This window comes from Ambystoma mexicanum, chromosome 12, assembly GCF_040938575.1.
Source record: "Ambystoma mexicanum isolate Mex_15411 chromosome 12, UKY_AmexF1_1, whole genome shotgun sequence".
Taxonomy (NCBI): domain Eukaryota; kingdom Metazoa; phylum Chordata; class Amphibia; order Caudata; family Ambystomatidae; genus Ambystoma; species Ambystoma mexicanum.
In genome coordinates this window covers 1009795029-1009820880 of record NC_090936.1, presented here as the reverse complement: position 1 = coordinate 1009820880, position 25852 = coordinate 1009795029, and the positions used below count along the sequence as shown (strand labels likewise).

Below are 25852 nucleotides of genomic sequence, written 5' to 3'. Positions count from 1 at the left end.
TGGGCTCGCCGCTGGAATGAGGGGAAGGGAGGGCGGCAGTGTAACCTATGTCCCCGGAGTTCTTAGGACTGGTCTTTGCAAACATGTTTATGGAGCTTTGCTTTTTGCCTTCTCCTTTAGCCATGGCTGTACCATTAATATCAGGGAGGAAGTGATTGTCGGTGCAAGAGCAAGCCAGGCAGAGGGTAAGTTAAGCAATGAGCAGTGGGACGGCAGTGAGAGGTCAAGTCCAACACACTGCAGCGCGTAGCCAAGGAGGCTGTGGCGACTATGTATTGGTGTGCGGGGGTCACACCCCAGTCGTATCTTGGGCTAATCCACTACCACCAGCGGATATCAATGGGGTGCATTGGTCATTCAGTATACAGAATCCAGTATTCAGGGCTGTAGCACCATGCAACAGCCACCAAGAGCAGCCTGGGGTCAGCAGCATACAGCACATGTGTCCTGAGGGCAGAGAGATAGAAGTGCCTCTGGCTTGGGGAAGGACAGGGGGCTTACTCTGGCAGTTGCGCTCCTCCGCGGGGGAGCAAGCAGGATATCTGGGTGCTCAGCAAGTAAATCTGCATCCAAAAGTCAAGGCAGAAAGAACCATGCAGCGTTCCGGGAGCTAGCACGCACAAGAGAGCAGCAGCGGGACACCCCATGCATCCAAATCGGACACCAGTATGAGCAGAGTGAGGGCCCCACCTCGGCCCGGTTTACCCCAGTCGGACAACAAGTGGAGCCAGCATACAGCAGTTTCGCCACCAGTTGTAGCGAATACTATCTTAACTCCAGTCAAGTGTCCACGGCTCGATCTACTACTGTCCAGGTTGGCTATCGCATGTCTGGCGCGCTATACCCCAGTCAAGCTGGTGCAAGTATAGATTGGGGATGCGCGGTACCAGCTCAGGGACCTCTTCCGTGCTGTCTTAGCCTCACCTCGCGCTCTTAGGCGCTCCTGCAGCACTCGGCCGGGCCTGGATGGTAATTGGTGTAAGTCAGGCAGTTCTGTGATGTTCAACACAGCTTGGCGGATGGAGTGAAAAGGAGGGGCCCGGGGTCCACCCAGACCACCAACTAACAGCCCGAGAGCGCCAGTGCCACTCTGAAGCAACGGCTCATAAAAGTGAATCCCTCAGATCTCAGGGTCCACGCAAGCCAGTTAAGCCCCTGAGACCCAGCAGCGGGGAGGACCACCTCAAGGGGGCCAGAGCGCAGGGTGCGAGTCTATGCAGTGTAGGGGCGGCAATAGCTGCTTCCTCCGATGGCCAACTCAGAAAAAGAACCCTTGCACAGGTCGGGGCACATCCAACCGGTAGCCCCAGCGTGCCGGATTCCAGTCTGGCGTAGGTACACCTCCAGCTTCCAATCCGCACCACAAGGGGAGCCGGCACTGAGTCGCCACACTCTGCCCACGAACCACAGCAGTGAGGCACTGCCAGTGCCGTCCCCAGGCGCCTGGGGGGCGTGGCCCAGGATAAGCAGTCCCAACATGGGACCTGCCACCAGGTACGCAACACAATGTGCTGGTGCACAATGACAGCGGATGCTGTCCCTAGGGATCTCCCACCACCAGTTCAAAGGAGAAGCTTTGCAGGCACCACCACTAGCAGTCCAGACCGCAGAAGGCCGCACCCGGCAGACGTGTCACAGCAGCCACCACACAGTCCGTCCAGAACGGAAACTGGGATCCAATGCTCTAGACACAACGCACAGGCTCAGGCGTCGGTAGCAGGGATGCTGCGTCTCAGCAGGATCTTTATAGGTCGTTAGCAAGTGGATACGTGCCCAGGAAGGATGTTTGATCTGCTGCGGAGGTTCAGCAAGCTGCGGAGACGCAATATCAGGAAGCCATCTTGTACGCATCCAACAGCGCCCCCCTTCTGTGCAACTTCCGAATAAACATTTGACTTTAAAAAAATAAATAATCAAACTGTAGATGGCCAAATGGAACTCACTAGTGGCAGCATAAACGGTCAATATGAACTGTCAAAATGAACGGCATGCCCAAACTAACATACCTAGCCTCCATGAACCCTACATCCCCAACAACATCAGTGTTTAGTGAGTTGCATAAACGCTTCACCAAGTTCATATGGTGAGGGGAAAAAGGCACGCATTCACAGATCTATTTTACAGGCGACTAAAGCAGATGGAGGCCTTGCGCTTCCCTCTTGGAAGCTCAACTACCATGCCGCACAAGTTTGTTGGCTAAATGCTGGCTAAATGCAGAGGATACATTGTGCTGGCAAGCTCTGGAACTGAATACGTTGCAACCATATACTCTGCAGGAAATGTTAGCCTTTCCACCATCTAAGCTACCAAGGGCTTTAAAAAAAAAAAACACTTATAGTACCTACTCTCACCCAATGCCACAGGATGTGTTCACTGATGGGAACTGATGTGTGTACTTCACTGCTGTGGACTAGCATTAGAGCACTATTATCGTTCAGCTTAGAATACACACTACACCAAAGCCAAATCTCAAATTGGCAGCATATATACGGGTCATGGATCCATTTGAGGATTCCGAACCCTTTGGGCTCAATGAAGCAAACAAGTACTAGGTCTTGCAGAGAAGGACTGACTCTGATATGCGTCCTTACGATCAGTTATCAATGTACACACTACAGCTGAGCCACGTAGTCTGGAACCCATGGCCTGCAAAGCAGAATTCGGCCGAGATTTTACAACATACCCTAAAATTAAAACATTCTATGGACTCTGCGTTTCGAATGACCCAAACAGAAACTCAACATTAGCAAATTGTTGGGCAGAAGACTTAAATATCGCCTTAGATGCAGGGGATATGTATGGCTTTTTCTCAGGGGGGGGAGAGGTTAAAGAGGTTTCGCTCAATATACACAATAGATACAATACAAGATCCTACATGTATATTTCACCATTACACGCTTGTATATTATGAAATTGGCTCACACCGCTGCTTGCTGGAGGAAATGTGGACGACTCGGCACGATGGGCCACATATTCTGGACTTGCCCCAAGATAACCACCTTCTGGTCTAATGTTCATAGGCAGATTTCACATATACACGGGTCTAAAGTCTCACTGTCCCCTTTGTCAATGCTGTTTGGATCTGAGGCAGAAGAATGGCATGATGATGCAATGACTAGAAAGCTTGTGCACCTCATGCTATTTGCAGCTAGAAAAATTATCTTGATACAATGGAAAGCCCCAAATCAAACTACAAAAAATGAGTAGACAACTATGCTATCTTAGTTAGGTGTGCTAGAGAGAAGCAGCCTTTAACAGTTAGCAAACACCCAGCAAGGAAGTACGTTTTGGGATTTGGTAGACTCCTATATGTGACTGCCTGTCAGCCGTGGGAGACTGGATGGGCTCCAGTTGGCTCAATCCTAATGGGTGCAAGACGGAGGTCCTGATTGTTGCCCCCCCCCCCCCTTGTATCTGACTCCTTGTCTCCTTCTGGCCGCCTTCACTGGGTGTGTTCACCACTCCGGTGACGGAGGTGAAAAACATAGGGGTTTATCTGACTGATTCTTTGGGTATGGCTTCGCAGGTTAGTGCAGTATGCCAGGCGGGGCACTTTCTGCTGACAGTCTTCCGCAAGATTCTACCGTTTCTCCAACTTTCACTTCGGCCTTTAGTCGTGGCTTCTCTTGTTTCCAGTAGGCTTGACTACTGTAACGCTATCTACCTGGTTCAGCCAGCGGGTCTCATCCATCGGCTGCAACTACTGCAGAACTGGGCTACCCGGGTTGCCACTGAGACACCTTATGGTTCCCATATCATTCCGGTTCTGCGTCGCTTGCATAGGCTGCCGGTAAAACAGCGTATAGTTTTCAAGTATCTCGTCCATCGGGTCTATTATCAGATTGGGGCAGACTTCCTCTGAGATAAGTTCCAACCTTTATGTTCCTTGTCAGAGCCTTCGTTTGGAAATGAACACCTGGTCTTGGTCCCTAAATTCCGGCTTCAGAGAGTTGGTGGTTGGGCCTTTTCTGTGGTGGCTGGCAAGCTTTGGAATGACCTTCCGCTTAAACTTAAATTGACTGAGAATCATCTGCATTTCCGCCATCTGCTTAAAACTGCTGCTTTTTGCTAAAATTACTGTCTGCTGTAGCCTGTCGTTTGTATCCTTGCGCCAAGATGCACTCGGGTGAACATGCTCGTTTCAAATTCTGCTAACATAACATATCAATATAGCGCTCTGTTCCCCCTTGCTAACACTTTCTTCCCACTTCCTGCATCCCCACTATGTCCTCTCCTTTCCCGCCCACCTCCCCTTGATTGACCTATCCCCCCCTCTTAATACCTCCGCCCAGGACAGCCCCTGCGGCTAAGGGCCCCAGGCAAAGGGCGGCTCCCAGAGAGGCGGCTCCATATCGTGCCTGCAGGTGTCAGCAGGGGGAAGCTAGTGAAGCCATCCGCCAACCGACCAACTAAAAAAGTAAGTGTGGCATGGGTGGGGAGTAGAGCAATCACTCTACTCCACAAAGCCCTGCCACTCTACTCCACAAAGCCCTGCCACTCTACGTTACCTTACCAAAATCATAGACTGCCAGGCAAACATCACCCACAACATTCATTCCCAGATAAAATTGTGACCGTCTCCCTACGTCTACTCGAGATAGGATTGTAATTTTGCCTTACGTCGCATCTAGACATATATGTGCATGTTAGCAAGTTCCACACTTACATAGAATTCTGAGGGGTAGTAGGTACCAGACTAGATCGAATTGTGATTATTAGCATGTGCCACACCTAGATGGAATTCTGAACACTAGCCTGAGTTGCATCTAGATAGTAATGTGAATATTAGCATGTGCCACACTTGGATTGAATCACAATTATTAGCATGTGCCACACCTAGATGGAATTCTGAACATTAGCCTGAGTCGCTTCTCGGTGGAATTGTGAACATTAGCCTGCGTCGCATCTGGACTGAATTACGAATGATAGCAATGCCCACATTTGGTTAGAATTATAAGCATTAGCCTTTGTCACCCCTAGACAGATTTCTGAGTGATGGCAAGTGCCACACTTGGAATTGTGGATGCTGGCAGGTGCCACATTTGAGATGGAATTGTGAACATTGGCCTGCGTCGCATCTAGACGCAGTTGTGAATGATAGCAATGACAACATTTAGTTAGAATGTGTCCTCCCGACAAGATTGTGGATGCTAGCTTGCCCTGCACCTAGTAAGAACTGTGATTGTTACCCAATGCCACAACTAGATATAATTATGTACACAAGCCACTGCTACACTTGGACAGTTCTGTGAATATTGACCTGCATCTTACCAGGCCCGGATTGTGAATGTTAACCTTTCCCACATTTAGATGGAACTGTGAATTCTGGCTCACATCAACCCGCGTGACTCAAACCTAGAAAGTGTCCACTGTGATAGAACTGTGTATTTACTAGTCTGCGTCACACACACTGTAACCTTTTACATTGGTCTCGCTACATTGATTCAAATCTGGAGGATGCACACTGTGATACTGTCATTATTAACACGCTTAGGAACTGTTCTTGTTAGATTGATTCACTTCTTGAAAGCAACTTTAACTCACATATTGAAGTACCACTGAGTTAGCACTGCGACCCACTTGCATGCGCTACTCAATTAGAATTGCTCTTGCTCGACTCGCAACTAGAAAGGGCAGCCTGAGATAGTTCTAGAAGTTACTTACCTATGTTTAGATCAGAACTCGACCCAAACTCACCCCTATATCACTATGCTTACTCTCTACTTTACACCATCACTCATTAGAGTACAGCTATACCCCTCAATCAAATTTGGCCTAGCTGCTCATATACGAACACTACCCCATAAACGCCTCATCATTCTAATAAAACGTAGCTGTTATCCCATGACAAACCGGCCTAGCTGCACACATAAGCAGGCCAAACGCAGCCAAAACCCAGTCTTGGTGTCAGCCCGCCAGACTGCACACATTCAACTGATATCAATAACACAACACCTAAATACTAGGATGTAGCTACCATCAGGCAATTATACCACCTGCACCCATAACTGGTGTACCCAAGCAACCTACAACACCTTATTCTCTAAACTGATCTGGACTACGGCCCCCCAGGGCGTTCAACCTACCAGCACTTTGCGGTCATACCAATGATATATAGAGCGCTATATGAATTCCAAATAACATAACATATGAATAGCATGTCGATATGTTAAACATGTCGCATGCTTTCATGTTTTTCCTTTATCTTAATGATGATAGTTCGCACTAATGGGTGGGAGGGATTGTTGGGGGTGGAGGGCACTGGTTGATTGCTTTGTAATCCCTGAACATACGTTGGTGTACACTGTACAATATTTTGATCCTGACTGATATGCCATGTTGTTGCAAGTATTTTCAATAAAAAGATTACATTAAAAGTGACAGGCTTTCGTGTGGATGCACACTACAAAACTGCATTACAAACTGCCTAGGTGGGCTGCAGAGAGCGCTGGTAAACAGTCTGTTGCAAGAACAAGGAAGTGACAAGAGGCAAGCCACAATATTCGGCCCTTGGTTCGATGCTGTTCCATTGATTTCTAAGTGACAATACAGTGGAACTGTTTGTTTGGTAGACCTCTTTGCAGAGGATATGAATATCCCTAGCACCTAAACCAGTGACCTTTTATATACTTGTCTAGTCTTAAAGGATACTATTTGAAGTAGAAAAACAAAAACAGAAATGGGGCCTAATGCAACCACATAACAATGCATGCATTTTAGGATGCAGATACCCTTAGCAGTAAATGTGTGGTGACGTTCCAGGTAGTCAAACAGGAGCAGGACCTTTCGGAGTTGTCATGTCTGCCAACATCATAGCGAGTAAACAGTATGCCAAAGTCAAGGGAAAATGAATGTTGTAATGTGTAGGCAGAGCCACCGAAAAGGAGAAGTTGTTACAACTATACACATCATTAGTGGGGACCACATGCAGGGTATTGTAATTAGTTCTCGTAGTTGCATCTTCAGGAGATTAGAGCCCATACTGACTATGGGGGAAATGGAAGAAAATATCGAATCTAAAATGCTTAATGCACATTTAGTGTGCATTCGGCATAGTAGATTAGACTGAAGCCCTTAATATAGAACAGGGGAGCAGGGTTGCGGGTGGGGGGGGGTTGTCCCTGCTCCCCAGTCCGGTATTATGGGCTGCAGGGATTGCCAGGGTGTCCCCCCGCATGCATTAAAGGTAGTGCATGGGACACACGGTTAAAATCCCAAAAGATCCAATTGCAAAATGCGGGCAAGTGGGGTCCGTAATTTTGTAATTGGAACTTTTGGGATACTTTCTTTTAACGTAAATCCGACTGAGCTATAACAAAGGTCTGTGGTTCATCCTAAAACGTTGTGAGGTTAGGCTCATATGTACCCCAGAGGCAAATGTAGTCTCCCGTGATGCAGACATTTCTCTTATTTCTGGGTCTCAACTAAATGATCTGTAATGGGTGTTTTTGTTTGTTGTTGTTAGTTTAGAGGCTAGTCCTTGGTTGCTAGTCCTTGGGAGCGATTTTAACAGCCTCGTGAGATTTCCCCCTCCTAATATCTGGAGTTCTCCAGCACTTTTTAAACGATTAACATGCTTTGAAAATCCTCCATCATTGGGTGCATTCATGCCAGACGTTAGAGGGTAGTTGCAGCAGGTGAATCTATGAAAGACAGCAGTCCTGGAGAACTAGCTTTACAGGTAAGGGACTTTTTCATTCTAACGCTGCTGACTTTTTTAGTCGCTTGCAATACCTACGGTTGAAACTTTTCCTCTCTTGCATGGTTTTGTTTAGAGACTCCTGTAAAGCAAACCCAGCTGCTTAGCACTTCAAGTGGTGGTGGCGGTGAAGGTAACAGTTTACAGCCGAAAAAGAGGAACTCTAGTCTTGTGCTGAATGAAACAGAAGTAAAGTTTTCCGGATTTCCTGAACATGAAGAGGAACTGAAAGAGGTAATTGCTCACTGACCCCTTATTGGGTCTGTACCGCACACACTGGTTCACAATATCAATCGAGTTCCACTAATCCAGGCCCTGACAGTGTTTTATGAGTAGCTTCTCTGTTCTTCCAGCCTATGGCAGTCTTCCAGCACTTTGCCTGCCCTGATATGGCCATCTTACCCTGACAAATACCTTGTTTGCAGAGGAAGATACAAATTAGAAGAGTATATTCCTTCATTCACCATCCCCTCCCCACTCCGTTTATAGTGATACTGTGCACCCTCTCTGAGCGTTCAAAGTCAGTACAGCGGTTGTAGCCACACATGCATTCTGAACCCAGATTCCCTTCCACATAGTCATGCCACCCAGGCCAAAAGAGCTAGGCCCCTTTGCACAGTCACTTGTAAGTGAGCTCTCTTGCAGTGTTTTTAAGCAAGTGTTTCTTTCAATTGAGATTGTGTTAGATGTATAAATGGCTTCCAGCTTCCTCCGGATTCCCCATAAGGTTGAAGCTAAGCAAGGGGAGGGAACGCTTGATTGTAATTTGCGATATCTTGGGTCTAATCGCTCTGCGAACACTTCGAGTGTTTCTGAATCACTTCTAAGAAACACTTTGAATGGCTCCTTACAACTGTTGCAGCACATTTTTGAAGCATGCTATTTTGAAGCATGCTATTTCACACAGGCCTGCTATTACTGGACATGCCACTTGTGTTGGGTTCACAGTCAGATTGCAGACCATTCAGTAATTTCCTTCACTGTAGTAAATCCAAGTGCCGGAGAACACTAATACTTGGAATGTTCCTGGGATGCCAATGTAACCTAACAATGGAACGGTCTTTAATGTGCAGTTTTAACCTAACAGCAGGTACCATTTCAAAGTGCTCCCATGTCCACTCTAGATGGAGGCTTAAGTGTCCATGCCTTTTGATTCTCTGAGAGGTTAACAGTTATTTTGCCAATTCCTCACAACTAATACTGTGTGTATGTGTGCCTGAACTTGAGGCCGCCCCTTCAGATCAACCTAGGGCACACTTGGGGCCCGTTGGTGCAAGAAATGTGGGCAAGGAATTGTAGAGAGAGAGTAAAGATGCCTTGGCACAATCATTCCATAAAGAGCATCCCGTTGGCACAGCACACATTTTATAATTTGATCCTGTGGTTAAATCTTAAGAAATCCCCCTGTTCCATTGAATCTACCAAGGTGCACTGGCATGGGCTATTCATGAGTGAAGAGTTTGACAGCCTTGTTCAGGCATTAGAAACATGGCGTTCTGACCTCAAGCTGGGATCATGACTGGTGCGGAGGGCTGCATGTGTATCCTGCCGGGCTCCAGTATAGCAGCCAACACAGCCTCCTAAGGAAAGCTGTGTAGGCCTTACTGGACCCAGAGTCAGGACTGTTGTTCCTCACCCAGGCAGAGGCCCTTAAGACAGGTGCAATCCACTCTGAATCCTCTCCTGTTCTTCAGCTGGGCCATGCTACAAAAGTGTTAAGTCAGACAAAGGAGAAGGACAAGAGGACATTGTTGAACAAATTACTTTATTAGCCATCTTAAAGCCTACTCTGGGCCCTGTTCGTAAGATAAATTCCCTATGCTAGAAAACAATAAACGAGTGCTAGTCAGGAAATCTTACAAAAAGTAACTTTACTCTTTTAAAGCTATGCTAACCTATCTCTGCCCTACAAGGAAGGAAGGAAAGAAAATAAAGTAAGAAAAGAAAGCAAGAAAGCGAGAATCTCAGCTTATCCTCAAGATTACCTGTCTTTGGAAAATTAGTGCTGGCTGATTTTCTGACCCCCCCCCCCAACCCACAATGTCCTTGGTCTCTTCCAGCTTCTGGTTTTGTAGACCAATTACAAAGAAATCTAGTTAAAGAAAAGAAATAAGATAGATGTCTTGGTTTTGGCTAATACAAATGTTTGGTATTCTGAAAAGTGTCCCACTTATCCCTCCTTCAGGGATATATTCTCCTGACTTTGGTAGAAAATTGTTCACAGCGAAAGAAAATAGTTCACACACTGTCATTCTGGTACTGTTTCCAATGGCGAGCACCAGGTGGGCTGTGGACCTGTTCCACCCTGCATGCTTTATTTTGTCTCTCGTCCCCTCATGGGGTTTCTAATCTCTGAGCCCTACGTGCTTGTTCTGCCCTGATCCATGCGACTCTTTCACCCCTTCACAGGTTCTTCTGTTTCTCAGCCCCAGCTGGGCGAAGGGCTTGCTCAACCCCGCTTAATCTATCACTTTCACCCCCTCGTGAGGTCTTCAGTTCCTCAACAACATTAGGCAAATTGCACGTTCAGCCCTGTTTCGTATTTTTCTTTCACCCCCTTGCGGGTATTCGGTTTCTCAGCCCCAGGTGGGCTACAGGCTCATTCAGCACTGCTAATCTGTCTCTTTTACCCCCTGGCGCAGGGTTTTCAGTTTGCCAGCCACACTGGGCCACGGCCTCGTCTTGCATGGTCTCTGGTTTCTCCAACATCCAACCAGTCCCCTATGGAAGCCACATTCCTCCTTTCCAGTGGCAGGACTCTGTACTGGAATCAGCGTCACTGGGTCCTGCGGACCTGCACCATAGTTTCCTCTTGGATGTGCAGTCGGTTTTTCGGTTCTTCTTCCTGTTCAGGACTTTGGCATTTATGCAATGGGATGGTGGTACTTCTGGGAGCTACTCTGGTCACTTCTTGCCTCAGTGACCCCCTACTCATCTTCAAAGTGGCAGTGTTCATTGCAGAGCCCTCAATCTCTGCCCACCATGTCCTCTGCGTGGCTCCCTCTTTGTCAGAGGGACTGCGTCCTGTCTCTGGGTGTTCTCCAGAGGATGCTCTCCCCATCAGTTGGTTTCCTACTGGTTTTAACTTCTTCCCTGGAGTAAAGGAGAGAAGTCCATTGGTAACGGTTTCTCCAGGAGGTGGTAAAGATGTCCTGAACATTGTTAACGTTGTCAATTCCCAATGTCCCCTAGGGAGCGTATTGCATAACAGGCTCACCTTCCTAATCCCAAAGTGGGTGGCTCCCCCTTGAGAGATGGGACACATGCCTGGGATTCATCACACAGCCCTTTAGTGCCATAATAGGAAGGTGCATTGACAACATCACAGGTCCATAACCAGGAAGCGGCCAGGATAATAGGCAGTGAGATGCCGAGTTCTAGCAAACAACCAGTTCCTGCTAGAAGAACGTTATTGATTCATAAATGTCAAGATTGCTGGTTTTAAGCCAAAGCCAGTAATCCTCCATGTACTTGCCCCATTTTAATTGGGGTCTTAGTGTGGAGGGGGTGATCTCACTATAGGTACTTTATTTCCCCCTGTAGCTCCTTTGTCATGGCGCCACTGTCTCTTCTGGAACTCAGCTGCAGTCTAAGAATACTCCTTCCTTTTTGTGGGCCTCTGCTTTCTCTGTGGTATCAACCAAGGGTAGGGCATGCCATTCAAGTTGTGGTGTATACGTTCAGGTTCCTAAGAGAGAGTTCTTCCTGGCTGGCATGCTGCTGATAGCGAGTCGGATGGCTGTAACAAAATGTCTACATTCCTTGATGAGGAGACCTTGAGCAAAGTGGCATCTATTCAGACCTCTCCTGAGAGCACGCTCAGAGAATTGGCTGGCGGACATCTAGCTTTCTTTTTAGTTTCTGGATTACCCACTACTCCATCCTCTGTAATTCCACTGTCTGTGTTTTGAATTGGTCCCAGCTCTCTATGTCTAGAGCACTCAGACTTGCTTGTTTTGATCTTCTACAAGAAACCTTCATGGATTTCCATTATTCCTGGCATGTGGCCTTATCTGACACAGGACGGGTAGACTGATGGGCTCTGTGCACTAATAAAAGAATGTCCTTTCCGATATAGGGAAAATACTCATAACATGTATAGCTTCCATATTATGACGGAATTCTTCAAAGATCTAATTACAGAGATGTGCCCTCTCTACCTAATTAGGTTAATCGATGCTTATCTATTCAGTTTCATGCTCCACCAGCGGCGGAACCTCATATGCTTGTGATTTTGGCCTTATCCCCTCTTAGAAGACTGGTTATTTGGGTCTCTACCACTCTTTTTGCACCAATATATGTAGAAGGAAGATTTACTCAATAAAGTTCAGTTCGTTCATTGCCTCTAGCTTGGAGCTCCTAAAGCAGAGCGCTTGACCTTAAATAAAGGGGTGGCAGAGTTCAGATTACCTCCTAATCTGAAAAAAATCTTACATCCATTTTGGCAAAATGGATTTCTAAAATCAAACGTGGGTTGGATTTTGGTGAACAGGAAAGGCACTGCAGTATAGCCAAGCTCAGCCATGGTAGGTAGCAAAGCAGCAAGGCTTGGACTCGGGAGAGGTGTGCGAGTCTAGGGCTACAATGAGAGACACGCACAGAGCATGCTCAGTAACTCTTTGTTGTAAACAGTTGATTCAAAACGAGTAAAAGACAGGTAAGTAATCAATTCTGCAAATCAAACCTTGAATTAGTTCCATTAACTATTAGTATGTACATCCCTGAGATAGGATGGGGCCTAGTGCCCTAAAGCCACCAATTCCACAAGATCACTGTTCAGGTCGGTTTACTATTGGATTTGCAATGCCAGTGGTTTTGATTAAGTGCCCCAAAAGTTCAGGTAAGTGTCTCTCTCTCAATCCCACCACCTTAGGCAATGCCCAGGGAAGGATCCTCGACAAAGACTACCACAATCTATGCCCAGCACGCCTATGTAACTCTATGGATGGTGGGGAGGGCAAAACAGATATGAAAACTTACTTTGATTTTTCCAGAGACCACTTCAGGGGTTCTGGAATCCATTGGGGCCACGTAATTCCATGTGTAATTCTGTGCGTGATCCGGTTGAGGGAGACCCAGGGTCACATTTGCAGAGGTTTGTTTTGGAAACGGGATTTTCTTTTGGTCGAATGCGGTTCCTTTATTGCTGTTCGAGGGTCTGTCCATCCGATCCCCTTTGCAACGAAAAGGAGAAGACTTCTGAGGAGCAGGGGAGCTCAAGAGACCCCCAGGGAGCGAAGAAGACTGGATTCAGTGGATGTAAACAAATTTCTCTAATCGCAATTGATCGTAGGAGAATTGCTCGTGGGAAATTTGATCTAATTTATTAGGTCAATTAGGACATAAATGTGGGGGGGGAAACCCCGCAAAACCACCCACCCCACACATATATAAAAGAACTAAGATACAGGTAAAGGTCAATTGTGCAGAATGTCAATTAGGACCACTATTATTGGGTCAATTGGGACAAAAGGTCAATTTGAAAAGGTCAGTTTGGGTAATACTGATTCAGTGACAGTCACCAAAGTCAGGCGGCGACAGGCTATCTTCAGTTGGTGAACAAAGAAGGTCCTGCACAGTGACTGTTGGATTAGAAAGCTAGAACTGCAGAAGCAGGCATCTTGTAGCACAAGTTGAATATCTTCCAAGTTCTAAGGATGCACTAGGGACAGCACGGACTGCAGCGAGGTAGCGCAGGAGAGAGCTGGTCAGTCCACCGGGTTGTACACCGACACTTCGGAAGGCTCAGCAGGCATGTATCCTCGAGCAGGGGTCGAGACTGGTTGTGTTCCCACCGGTCCAGGAGTTGAAGCAGCGATAAGGGCTACCTTGATTACAAGACAAAGCAGCAGGGCTTCACCTAGACTGCACTGGAGTTGATGCTGGTCTGCTACAATGGTGGTCCACGGGTCTTCAGCAGGTTGCACTTCTTTGTAGGAGCCTTGGCTCCAACAATGATTTATTGAATGGCTGCGTGTGTCCTTTTCTTTTTTTTTTTTTAACCAACTTTATTTTCATTTTTTCACTTAAGACAATAGTTGGGCTTTCGTCACAACATATGTTAAGAACATTGTTATCAACATGAACCTTTTATTCAACTCCCTTGAACTTTCTTGTAGAGTCTAGTAGTGTCTTCATACTTTTCCCCACCCCTCCCCCCCTCCTCCCCACCCGCTCCCCCTTCCTTTTATTAATTGAACCAATCAAAACCATGGTTGTAACCTGAACAGTTCCAAGAGATAGACCCTTGCCATATCTTCTGCTGCCTTTATCTGATATGGATGTTTCTAAGAGCCCGGGGTTTAAAGTATTGATTCTTCCGCCATGTGTCCTTTTCTATCCAGGATTGGGACTGGAGTCACCAGGAGGTCCACCAGTGGTACAGATCTGCACCATTTTAACTGGCAGTGGTTATCCAATCATGAATAGCTACTGGCCACACGTTCTTCCCAGCAAGAAACCTCGTGTGACCCGGATGTGGACTGGTACCAGGCAGTCCCAGCCTCCATATGCGGCCACTCACAAAGACTGCTCCTTTGCCCTGGAAAGCATAGCATTTTGGAGTATGATCCTCTTTACGGCATTATGCGGTAAAATGCAAAGGTTTAGGTGTAAAAAGTCAAAACCTACAAAAGAAAGGTATACGGATACAGAGTAGAGGTGAGTTAGGGGGATGTGTGCATCTTTAAAATCATAAGAAATTCACTAAGGGAGACATGAGGCCTCATTATGGGTCCGGCGGTTACTGTGCCGGTAAAACAGTCAGGTAGCTGCCGGACCCGTAATGAATTACCACTGCTGCTGGGCTATTCCAAGTCTGGTGGCCAGGAAGTCAGGTGCCGGTAAATTTTGTTAGTCCCCATTCCCATGGAGTCCCATAGGACACTTAAGGGAATGGGGACACGGGAGCACCGGCACCGTTAACAGTGCCAGTGATTCTGTGAGAACTCTGCGAGTGGGTGCCGTCCCATCCGGCAGTTCTGACACTGGCGAGCAGGACGGCATCAGCCTGCAGATTTGTAGTGTGCCGGTCCGGAAACAGTGGTGTCGGTAGGGTTACCGGCACTGTTTCCGGACCAGCACAATTCTAATGAGGCCCATAGTCTCCCAGTGCTGATAGTCCTATGGACTGGTCAGTTTCCCCATACAAATGAGCACAAAGCAATGGAAGTAAAGCCTAAGACTTTACTTAACTGTCAGCATCCAAAACAAAGCAAAAAGAAAGGGTCTCCTCTGAACGTCTATGGAATGAAAACAGCAAAAAGAAAAGTTTCCCAACACCCATGCAAGATGACACATTGGGGGTGGTAACTAAAAATCCACATGACGGTTAACTCCTTACCTACAATAATGTGCAAACTGCAGCGCTCTGCCTCTATTGAGCTAGTTCCTTCTGGAGTGGCTAGTACGAGAAGCCAGAAGGTGTCTCACCCACTAGTCCCTGGGGATATGTCATCCAGGTGGCCAGGACACGGCCATCACTTTTGGATCTTGTTCCTGGCGTGGACCAGTGTGGGAGGGTCACCTGGATGAGGGGTCTTCAGGGAGTGGGACACTTGTAAGGAAGGCATGGTATCAACAGTAAAACAGACACAAGTAACCACAGTTCAAGGGTGTTTATTGAAATTTCACATGGTTGAGATAAACGCCTATCTAAACCTAAATCTACATATGGGAGCAAGCTATGAATAATAATAATGCAGTCCTAGTGGAGTGTTGTCAAAGTAAAATGGCATATTTTAAGAAAAACTATTGCCCGTCATTACCACTAATTTACAAATAAGGTGGGGTAGTGTTCATGAGAAAGAAGTTTTCACAAAGTGTTATGTCAGAATGTTCGGGCCGTTGGCCTCCCTTCCCTATGTTTTCAGCATGGGGCAAAGCAGTTCACTCGAGCAAAGCACACACTGTGGCTTCTTTGACACAAGGATACAGTTCGATTTCCAGCAACGGGGCCTTCTGTGCCCAAGTCTCTCTTCTCATCAAAGTCTCTTGATTCAGTGTACACAAAATTAAGATACACCGTTCTTTTCGCAGTTCACATATTCAACTCGGTTGCTTCACCCTGGATCCCCCTCTTCCGGGCTCAGATACCTATTGCTACATAGTTAGAGAATATTTGTTTTCTCGAGTGACTCACGGGTCACCCCGGATCCTTTTTAGCCCGGCTCAGATCCTTCCCCTTTTCAATTAGTCTTCCTCAGCCGGGCTCGGACCAGTTGTAGTTCACCTTGGTTTATCAAAGACTTTCGAATGTGCACAGGATTTAACTTGACGCGTTGCAGGGCCACTTCGATACAAACTTCTGTTTCACAATACAGTCGCAATTCCGTTGGCTACATAACAGGATACATAACAGAGACCTTTGAATGAGCACCCATGTGGCGCCAGACCACTCTGTATATGGGTATCTCACTTGGCCTACCAAAGTTAATTAATTCCTTTTTGGTTTCCAATTATATTTGCGTCGCTCATAACATGTGCTTCACACACTGTCGTTGGATTTCTTCATAAAATGTTGCTGCTTGCTGTCTTGGTTCAAACACAAGCTAGTTTGGTATCTAAGACTTGAGGGGCACATCTTTACCTCGCACGTCTATATGGCAGAGTAGAGGCACAGAGCACCCCAACCAAGGGTCTCTATATGGTAGCTATGGACCAGCAGCCAAGGCTTAAACTCTAAGGAGGTGATGCAGGCTGGTTCTTAAGTACAGTGAGTCCCCAAGCCCCCACAATGTCCACACACTGTTATGTGCTAACACAGTTCTTCATATAAAATTAAGGTTCAGAGATCTATACACAATTCAAAAACACACTTTGCTCTGGTAATTCTAATATGACAAACATATACAGTTTCTATGTGGTACCACACATCTTAAGATTCCTTTAAAATGCATCAACTGCTGACCGTCATTATGTAGCATTCAAATCATGCAGCAAGGTGTATCAACATGGATCACAAGGAATGAAGGCAGGCAGGTTAAGTGTAAAACAATGGCCGAATGCTTTCTTTAGCCATACAGACACAATTCTCAGTGAGGATCCCCTCACCCCGGGGCAACCAGTAATAAAAGTATTAACAAGCCCAGTCCATAAATGTTTAACAAGTCTTGCTTACTGGTCCAAAAGTTCAACCACCCCACTGATGGATGAGAAGAGATGGAAGGGTTTCTTGGACTCACTTCAAAGCGGGAACCACATGGCGTTGAGATCCTCGAAAAAAAGTGGAACACCTCAATTGTCTAAGTCCTGGGGCGATGAGGCGTGCAGTCCACCTCGATGCAAAGTGTTCGGTGCCGCAAAAGAAGTCTGTCTCTCAGATACTCTCGACGTACTTGCTCCTGTCATGGGGATCCGCATGAAGCCTAAAATTTAAATGCAACGCCTGGTACGACTGAGACCTAGTCACCCTCAAACGTAAGTGTAGTGGCCGAGAGGAAATGGTTAGCATCTTGTACATCCTCTGAAAAACTGGCCTGCTGCCTGCTCCAAACGCAATACCGACTTTGTCCTCACTAAGAAGACAGCACACACCCAAGCCTGTGTTTCTGCGGCATCTAACATCTCAGCCAAACTCTTTAAAATCTGCAAGGAGCTGGCCAATCCTGCCGCAGTATCTACCTCTCCTGTCCCTTCCCAGGTCCTCTGTTCGGCCCTGGCTTCTCACTTATCAGTAAAACCCAGGACAACCTGTCCACCCTCTCAGCTTCTCCTCCCCCTCAGTCCCTCCTCTTCTCCCAGCCCCTCTGTGCCCCCCTTCTCTCTTCTCCCCTGATGAGGTTTCTAGACCAGTCCGGTCTATGAAATCCTCATCAAAACAGGTTCTTCCCTGTTCTTCCAAAACCATCATGGACCACACTGATATCCTTACTATCGCCACATCTCCCATCTTAATCTTCACACTGAATCTGTTGGTTGTCTCCATGATCATCAGTCTAGCTTCAGAGTAGCCAAAAGTACGGAAACTAGCGTTTTGGAGTAAAGCGCTATATAAACATAATAAATACAAACTGCTCTCCTGAACATCCGTGAAGACCTGCTCTCCAACCTTTATGCTAATCTCCCCTCTGTCCTCATACTACTCTCCTGCCTTCGACACGGTCAACCATGCCATCTGTTAGGCAGAAACCTGTGCAGTTCCCTTGGGGAACACTGCAAAAGATTTAAGACTACAGGTAGAGCAGTAAACCCCTTTGGTAGCAGTCTGTACCACCCAGATTTACCTGGTAGCTGTGGCTGAGCAGTCAGACTTCTCTCAAGAAGAGTTAGGCAGTATGTAAAGTATACACAATATGTACCAAAATACAATAGCACAAGCAAACACTGACCAGAGCTTGGTTTCAAAAGTATATAGTTATTTATTTAAAATACACATAAGTTAAAAACACTCTAGCAAAAATATAGTAAAAACTTCAAACACAGTTATACTGAAAGTAGATTCAATCCTTTCTCCTATCTAGACAACTCTAGGTTAACACCACTTAATTAAAACAGAGGTGAGTGCTTAACGTTAGATGACACTCTAGTAGTTTCCAAGAAAGGGAGAGAAAAAGCAGAAATGGGTTAAACACACCACTCTCAGGTCCAGAACACTTGCAATAGGCTTAAAGAAGCACAAAGTCACAGGTGAGCAAAAGTCACTAGGCAGGGCCCACTCTTAGAGTAGCCGGAGCGAAAATGTGCTCAAGATCACACTGTTAGTTAGAGATTCAAAGTCTTGCAAAGAGTCAAAAAGAGTTTAGAGTGGCTCAGAAAGTTTAGCAAAAGTGTCCCAGGCACTCCCAGGTTCGAAAGCCGGGGACTAAATCTACCCCGTACAGTCGGTAGCAAGGGAAGCCAGGCGGAACACAGTACCTTAAGCGGAAAGGATCCTCCAGCGGGGGCAGTTGTTCCAGGCAGTGGCAGCAGGGCTCGACGTCGGTCAGGGGAGAAGAAGTTCTCGCTGAAGCGCAGAAGAGGAGGGTCGTTGCACTGCCCGGGAAGAAACCAGCCGCGGAGTCCTCCGGTTAAAGGGTTGGTACCGACTTTCGCGGTATGGGGGTAAAGTGTGGTATTCCGGTTGCCGGGGTGCTTGGCACAGGCAAGGCGGCCACGAGATACCTCAAAGAACGGAAAGAAGGCGAAAACTGGTTGTCCCCACCAGTCAAGGGAAGGAGCCACTCCGTTAAGAGTTCTCCTCGGTCGTCGGGAAAAAGTGGTGAGACGGTTCAGCAGGGCTCCACCGGGTGGTGTCGTCGAAGCAGGTCGGCTCAGCTCTTCCCTCGTCGGATTCTTGGTCCTGTGGCGACTTCTGAAGTCCCAGTCCCCAAAGCCCTGCTTTTATGCAGCAAGCCCCCATTCACCCAGCCTAGCTGTCACTCAAACATGCTAAGTGGTGAGCCGGGCGGCTCACCACTTGGGCCAATCAGGACGGAGTGCGACTTGAGTTACCAAGGTAACTCAGTCCAGGGTGCCTAAATCCCCCTCCACCCCTCCTAAGTACCCCAGACAGAGTGGCACCACTTTGGAGGGCTTCTGTGGAGAAGCCCGCCAAAAGTGGAACAAAGGGCTCCACTTTGGGTCAGAGTTACAGAGGCGAACACCAACGCCATTTTAGAATCAAGTTTTGGCAAAAAGTCCCAACCGGAGTTATAAAAATAAATATATAAACCGGCGGTATGTTTAAGGCTACCGTAAATAAATAATTAAATGTGTTAGCCTAAAACAATGGGAAATCCCATAGGGAAATATTCGCGGTCGAATATAAAAAGTAGTTTCCACTGCCACCAGCCAAAACTCGATCAGGGGGGACGGAGACGTGCCCCCTCGACTAACAGACCCTGGGGCAATCGAATTGCCCCAGCCAGTACGTCCACAATATGATGGTTTGTACTGGTTCTGTTCAGGATTCAAGACTAGCAAAGTCTTTGGTGACTTTACATGCCCTGGGAGACAGTAGTCAGTCCCAGGGTATGGAGTCTATGTTGGGGAGTCCCTAGGACACCCCTGGGTCACGGCACCGAGGGTGCTGTGTGACCCACATCACAAAAATACATGAGGCCCTATGGAGTAAAAGACCCCATAGCCCATTCAACACAAGGTTTAACCAAGAAAACACACTTCAACATGTCCAAGAGTGAGGGTAAAAGAGTCTCACTCTTGGCAGGAGAAAAAAATTAAACCCCAGAAATCCAGCAAAGCTGCTGGGGGACTCACTAGGTAGGGAAATTCAGCCTAAACAGAGAATTCTCCCTAACACTCGCCCCCCCCAGACTAAGGGACAGGAGGATTTAATCCACTCCTGGATGAACCTCATACCTCTAGTCGATGATATACATCCTAGAGAGTCCATCAGCATTTTGATGGTGACACCCTGACCTGTGCTCAATGGTGAAATCAAACCCTTGCAGGCAGATTGACCATCTCAATAGTTTTGGATTTTCCCCTTTCATTTGCATTAACCATCTCAAGGGTTGGTGGTCAGTCTGAATAACAAAAGTAGAACCATACAAGTATGGCCTAAACTTCTTCAGTGCCCACACAATAGCAAAGCATTCTCTTTCGATAGTTGCCCACCTTGTCTCAGGATCCTTCAGTTTCCTACTGATGAAGCAAATGGGGTGCTCCCTACCCTTCTCATCCAGTTGGCTTAGAACTGCACCTATACCTACATTGGAAGCATCAGTTTGTACAATGAAAGGTTGGTGGTAGTCAGGAGCTCTCAATACTGGAGCCTGGCAAAGAGCTCTCTTCAGTTTTTCAAAGGCCTGATTGCACTCCTCATTCCATTTTACCTTTTTAGGGAATTTGGGAGAGGAGATTACATTCAGTGGAGAAGCTATGGTCCCATAGTTCTCAATGAAATTCCTGTAATACCCAGTGAGGCCTAGAAAAGCTCTCACTTGGGTTTGAGTAGTTGGTGTTGTCCAATTTTGCACAGCTTCAATCTTGCTGGGCAAAGGCCTTATTTCTCCACCTCCTACCTCATGTCCAAGGTAGACCACTTTACTTTGACCAATCTGGCACTTACTGGCTTTGATTGTCAAATGGGCCTGTTTCAGAGCCTGCAACACATGTCCTAGGTGGTTCACATGTTCTTCCCAGGAGTGGCTGAAGACTGCAATGTCATCCAAGTATGCCATGCAGAAATCTTCCATCCCAGCCAGAACTTGGTTCACCATCCTTTGGAATGTGGCAGGAGCATTTTTTAGTCCAAAAGGCATGACCTTAAACTGGTACAAGCCAACTGGGGTTGAAAATGCAGTTTTCTCCTTGGCATGGTCTGTCAGGGCTATTTGCCAATAGCCTGACGTCAGGTCAAATGTGCTGAGGTACTTGGCTGCACCAAGTTTATCCACCAACTCATCTGTCCGGGGCAAAGGATGGGCATCAGTCTTGGTGACTGCATTTAGAGCTCTATAGTCCACACAGAATCTCAAGTCTTTGGATCCTGCCTTTGGTACTAACACAACTGGGCTAGACCATGGACTAGTAGAGGGCTCTATTACCCCGAGATCAAGCATCTTCTTGACCTCTCCTTTGATGTGGGCTCTGATATGTTCTGACATTCTGTATCCTCTGCTTTTGACTGGCAGACAGTCACCAGTGAGTATCTCATGCTGGCCCCAAGGGGTCAAGCCTGGTGACAGTGAGAACAGGGAGGCAAACTGATTTAACATAGATTTGCACTCCTCTTGTTGCTCAGGTGTCAGGTCTGAAGAGAGATTGACTCCTTCAACTTTTTCATCTAAAGGCACACCTCTGAGGAGATCAGGGAGAGATTCACTCTCTTCCTCCTCTGCAGCTGAAGCTAGAAGCAAGGCTCCTACATCAGGTCTGGAGATGTATGCTTTTAGTCGGTTGGTGTGGAAGACTCTAGGAGCTTCCCTGGGTCTGCCCAGATCTACCAGATAGTTGACCTCTCCAAGTTTTCCCACAACCTTGAAGGGTCCCATCCATTTGTCTTGCAAGGCCCTCTGCCTTGTTGGGAGCATAACTAGAACTAGCTGGTCTTGAGTAAACTCAACCATGTTAGCCTTCTGGTCGTGCCAATGTTTGACCAGGGCTTGACCAGCTTTCAAGTTGTCACTTGCTTCTGCCATCATGTGTGACATTCTCCTCCGGAGACCTATCACATAGTCAGTCACTCTGACTGGCTTGAGGGGAGGAGCACCTTCCAACCCCTCCTTAATCAGGGCCAATGGACCTCTGACTGGATGGCCATAGAGAAGCTCCAAGGGAGAATAACCTACTCCCTCCTGAGGGACTTCTCTATAAGCAAAGAGAAGGCATGGCAGTAGAAGGTCCCACTTTTTCTTAAGGGGTTCTTCCAAAGCACCTATCATGCTCTTCATGGTTCTGTTAAACCTTTCAACCAACCCGTTTGTCTGAGGGTGGTAGGCGGTTGAGAACTTGTAGGTAACTCCACAGGTTTTCCACATGGCCTTCATGTAGTGGGACATAAAGTTTGACCCCCTGTCAGAGATTACCTCCTTAGGAAACCCAACCCTGGTAAAAATACCAAGGAGGGCCTTAGCCACAGCCGGAGCTGTAACAGTCCTCATAGGAATTGCCTCAGGGTACCTAGTAGCATGGTCTACTACAACAAGGATAAACCTGTTGCCTGAGGAGGTTGGGGGATCAAGGGGACCAACAATGTCAATCCCTACCCTCTCAAATGGGACTCCCACAACTGGGAGAGGCACTAAAGGTGCCACATTCTTGGAACCAACCTTACCAGAAGTCTGGCAGGTATGGCAGCTCTTACAATATCTATCTACTTCAGCCCCCATCTTTGGCCAATAAAAGTAGAGTGAGAGCCTTTCCTTGGTCTTCTTGAAACTCAAGTGACCAGCCAAAGGTATCTCATGGGCTAGTTGTAAGAACTGTTGTCTGTTCTCTTGTGGGACTACAAGGCGTTTGTAGTCTCCAGGTTCAGACTCAGTGGGTTCACTGTAGAAGAGGCCATCTTCCCAGTGCAACCTATACTTCCCAGGCTCTTGCCCATCAGCTTGAGAAGCTGCCTGGTGGCGGAGACCTTCCAGAGTTGGACATTCTCTTTGCCCCTTACGAAAAGCTGCCCTGCTAGGCCCACCTTCTGCCAGTAAAGACTGCAGCTCAGGATGGTCCTCAGGGTCCAAATCTCCAATAAGGTTGGGGCCTCCTTCTAGCTCTTCCTCAGAGTCTAGCTCAACCACACAGGGTTGTACCTCCCTCTCAGCCTCAGCTGGAGGTGGAGTTACAGGTGTAACTTTGGACAACCTAGGGGAAGTCCTTGTTGGAAGCACTGGAGTGCTTGCTGCTGGCTTTTTCCTAGGAGTCTTGGGTTGCCCCTTTGCTCCTGATCTGGTAGTTACTGCAGTAAGTTGCTCCAGTGGTAGAGGAGTGATTTCTGTCATCATCTCCTGAGATAACCCTCTCAGGGTTTTCTCCCTTGCAGGTTTTGTGAGTTCCTGAAACCTTTTGCTAGGAGGTCTGGGGGTATGAGATACAACTCCAAGAGCTTTGAGGTCATTACCCAACAGAACCCTACCTGGCACTTCACATTGTACACTGACAGGTATTTTTACAGCCATATCATTACATTGGATGAGAACTGGTAACTGGGGGCACATCTGCACAGGCCCACCAGCTAACTTGGTGAGGCATTTGGGTGCCTTAGCAACATCCTCTGCCTTGAAAAATGATTCATCCACCACAGTTATGCTGGCTCCAGTGTCCCTAATGGCAGGAGTCTCCTGACCATTCACCTGGACACTGTCCTTATAATACTCTTTAGTATTATCTGGGATAGAGTTATAGACATCTAAATTCTGTTGTTCCCACAACCCCAGAGAGACTAAAGAAACACTAGCTGAGACTCCAGTGGGTTCATCAGCTAGTAATAGAAAGTTTCCACTTGCCATATGTACTTCCTCTTCTGGAGCGAAGGCTAAGGAGGCAAGCTGGACCCCTGAAGGTTTACCCTTACATCTGGGGTCTCCTTTCACATGGTCAGTAGCCTTACAAACAAAGCATGAGCCAAAGGCTCGCTGGAATGGAGGCTTGTTCTGACCTCCTTCTGGTCTGGGACCAGAAGGTACACTAGCCTGATTTGGTTTCCCTTGTGGCTTACCCTTATAGTTTGGTTTGGGGCCCTCTTTGGAATTTGTAGTATTAGAATTCTCTTTGGAGTCCTTTTTAGACTGTTTTTCCCCATCCTTCTTCTGAGTTACCCCAGAATCCTTGTGAGTGGCCCTGTTGGCAACCCACAAGTCAGCAGCCTTAGCTAGTTTCCGGGAATCCAATTCCCTGGAATCAGCCAAGTGTTGTCTGAGCTCAGGAGAGCAGGCATCATAAATAGTCTCCAACATAAACAAATTCTTCATACCTTCATAAGTGTTCACCTTGTAACCCTTAATCCATCCCTCTAAGTTTTTCAAACATTCATTCACCCAGGTAGCCCAAGGGGTACCATCATGCTTTTTGAGGCTCCTAAACCTCTTAAGATACTGGGAAGGGGTCTTCCCAAACCTAGCTATCAAAGCTAGTTTCACACATTCATAGTCCTTCCTATCCTCCTCCCCCATCTCCATTACCACATCAGTTGCAACAGGGGGAAGCCTAGAGAACAACCAGGTGAGTAAGTCATTTCCTGTGATGTTCTGGAGCCCATGATTATATTCAAACAGAGACAACCAATCCAACACATCCAACTTAGGCTCATACATACCAACCAATTCTTTAGGCATCCGGGGTCTTTTAGGACTGGAACTTCTAGAGGAGCCAGAGAGAGAAACATTCTCAACAGATAATTTCTTCATTTCTAAGTCATACTTGAGCTCCATTTCCCTTAGCCTTAGTTCTTTGTCAGTTTGAGCATTAAGTTTCTTATACTCTAATTCTAGCTTCATTTTCTCCAGTTCAAAGTACTGAGGACTAAATGTGGGACCTGGTAAAGGTCCAGTAGGTACAGCAGGTAGAGCAGGCAGAGGTCTAGGGGGGACAGTTACAACAGCCTCACCCTCCTCTTCTGACTCTTCCTCAGAATCATCAACATTTTGCTCCATGTTAACTTCAATACTGTCATCTACAGTTGCTGGAGTGGTAGGTTCCTCTGAACCATCACCCAGACTTTGGTTAGCTAACAATCTTTCAATCAGCTCCATTTTCTTGCCCTTAGTCAGGAGATCCTTATGTTTACAGAGCACTCTTAAACAATCAGCAGTTTTGGCTGCAAGGGACTCTTGACTATAGCTTTCTATAACTGACATGTTAGAGGTTTTACTTTTTCAGTGCTAAGCTTTGTGGTTAGTTGCACTAAGGTATCTAAAGCACAATAAAATGTATACTCAATACAAATCCCACCGCTGTACACCAGTGTTAGGCAGAAACCTGTGCAGTTCCCTTGGGGAACACTGCAAAAGATTTAAGACTACAGGTAGAGCAGTAAACCCCTTTGGTAGCAGTCTGTACCACCCAGATTTACCTGGTAGCTGTGGCTGAGCAGTCAGACTTCTCTCAAGAAGAGTTAGGCAGTATGTAAAGTATACACAATATGTACCAAAATACAATAGCACAAGCAAACACTGACCAGAGCTTGGTTTCAAAAGTATATAGTTATTTATTTAAAATACACATAAGTTAAAAACACTCTAGCAAAAATATAGTAAAAACTTCAAACACAGTTATACTGAAAGTAGATTCAATCCTTTCTCCTATCTAGACAACTCTAGGTTAACACCACTTAATTAAAACAGAGGTGAGTGCTTAACGTTAGATGACACTCTAGTAGTTTCCAAGAAAGGGAGAGAAAAAGCAGAAATGGGTTAAACACACCACTCTCAGGTCCAGAACACTTGCAATAGGCTTAAAGAAGCACAAAGTCACAGGTGAGCAAAAGTCACTAGGCAGGGCCCACTCTTAGAGTAGCCGGAGCGAAAATGTGCTCAAGATCACACTGTTAGTTAGAGATTCAAAGTCTTGCAAAGAGTCAAAAAGAGTTTAGAGTGGCTCAGAAAGTTTAGCAAAAGTGTCCCAGGCACTCCCAGGTTCGAAAGCCGGGGACTAAATCTACCCCGTACAGTCGGTAGCAAGGGAAGCCAGGCGGAACACAGTACCTTAAGCGGAAAGGATCCTCCAGCGGGGGCAGTTGTTCCAGGCAGTGGCAGCAGGGCTCGACGTCGGTCAGGGGAG

The 25852-nt window shown here is 46.9% G+C and overlaps 1 protein-coding gene across 2 annotated transcripts in view; it reads left to right on the top strand.

The window, feature by feature from the left end:
- The window catches only part of LOC138514207 (uncharacterized), a 551131-nt gene that overhangs the window by 290027 nt on the left and 235252 nt on the right, over window positions 1–25852 (top strand). For both annotated transcript variants that reach the window (XM_069629548.1, XM_069629547.1), the window contains one exon: window positions 7776–7933. In XM_069629548.1, the coding sequence (XP_069485649.1) occupies window positions 7776–7933 (158 nt within the window). The remainder of the gene's footprint in view (window positions 1–7775; window positions 7934–25852) is intronic.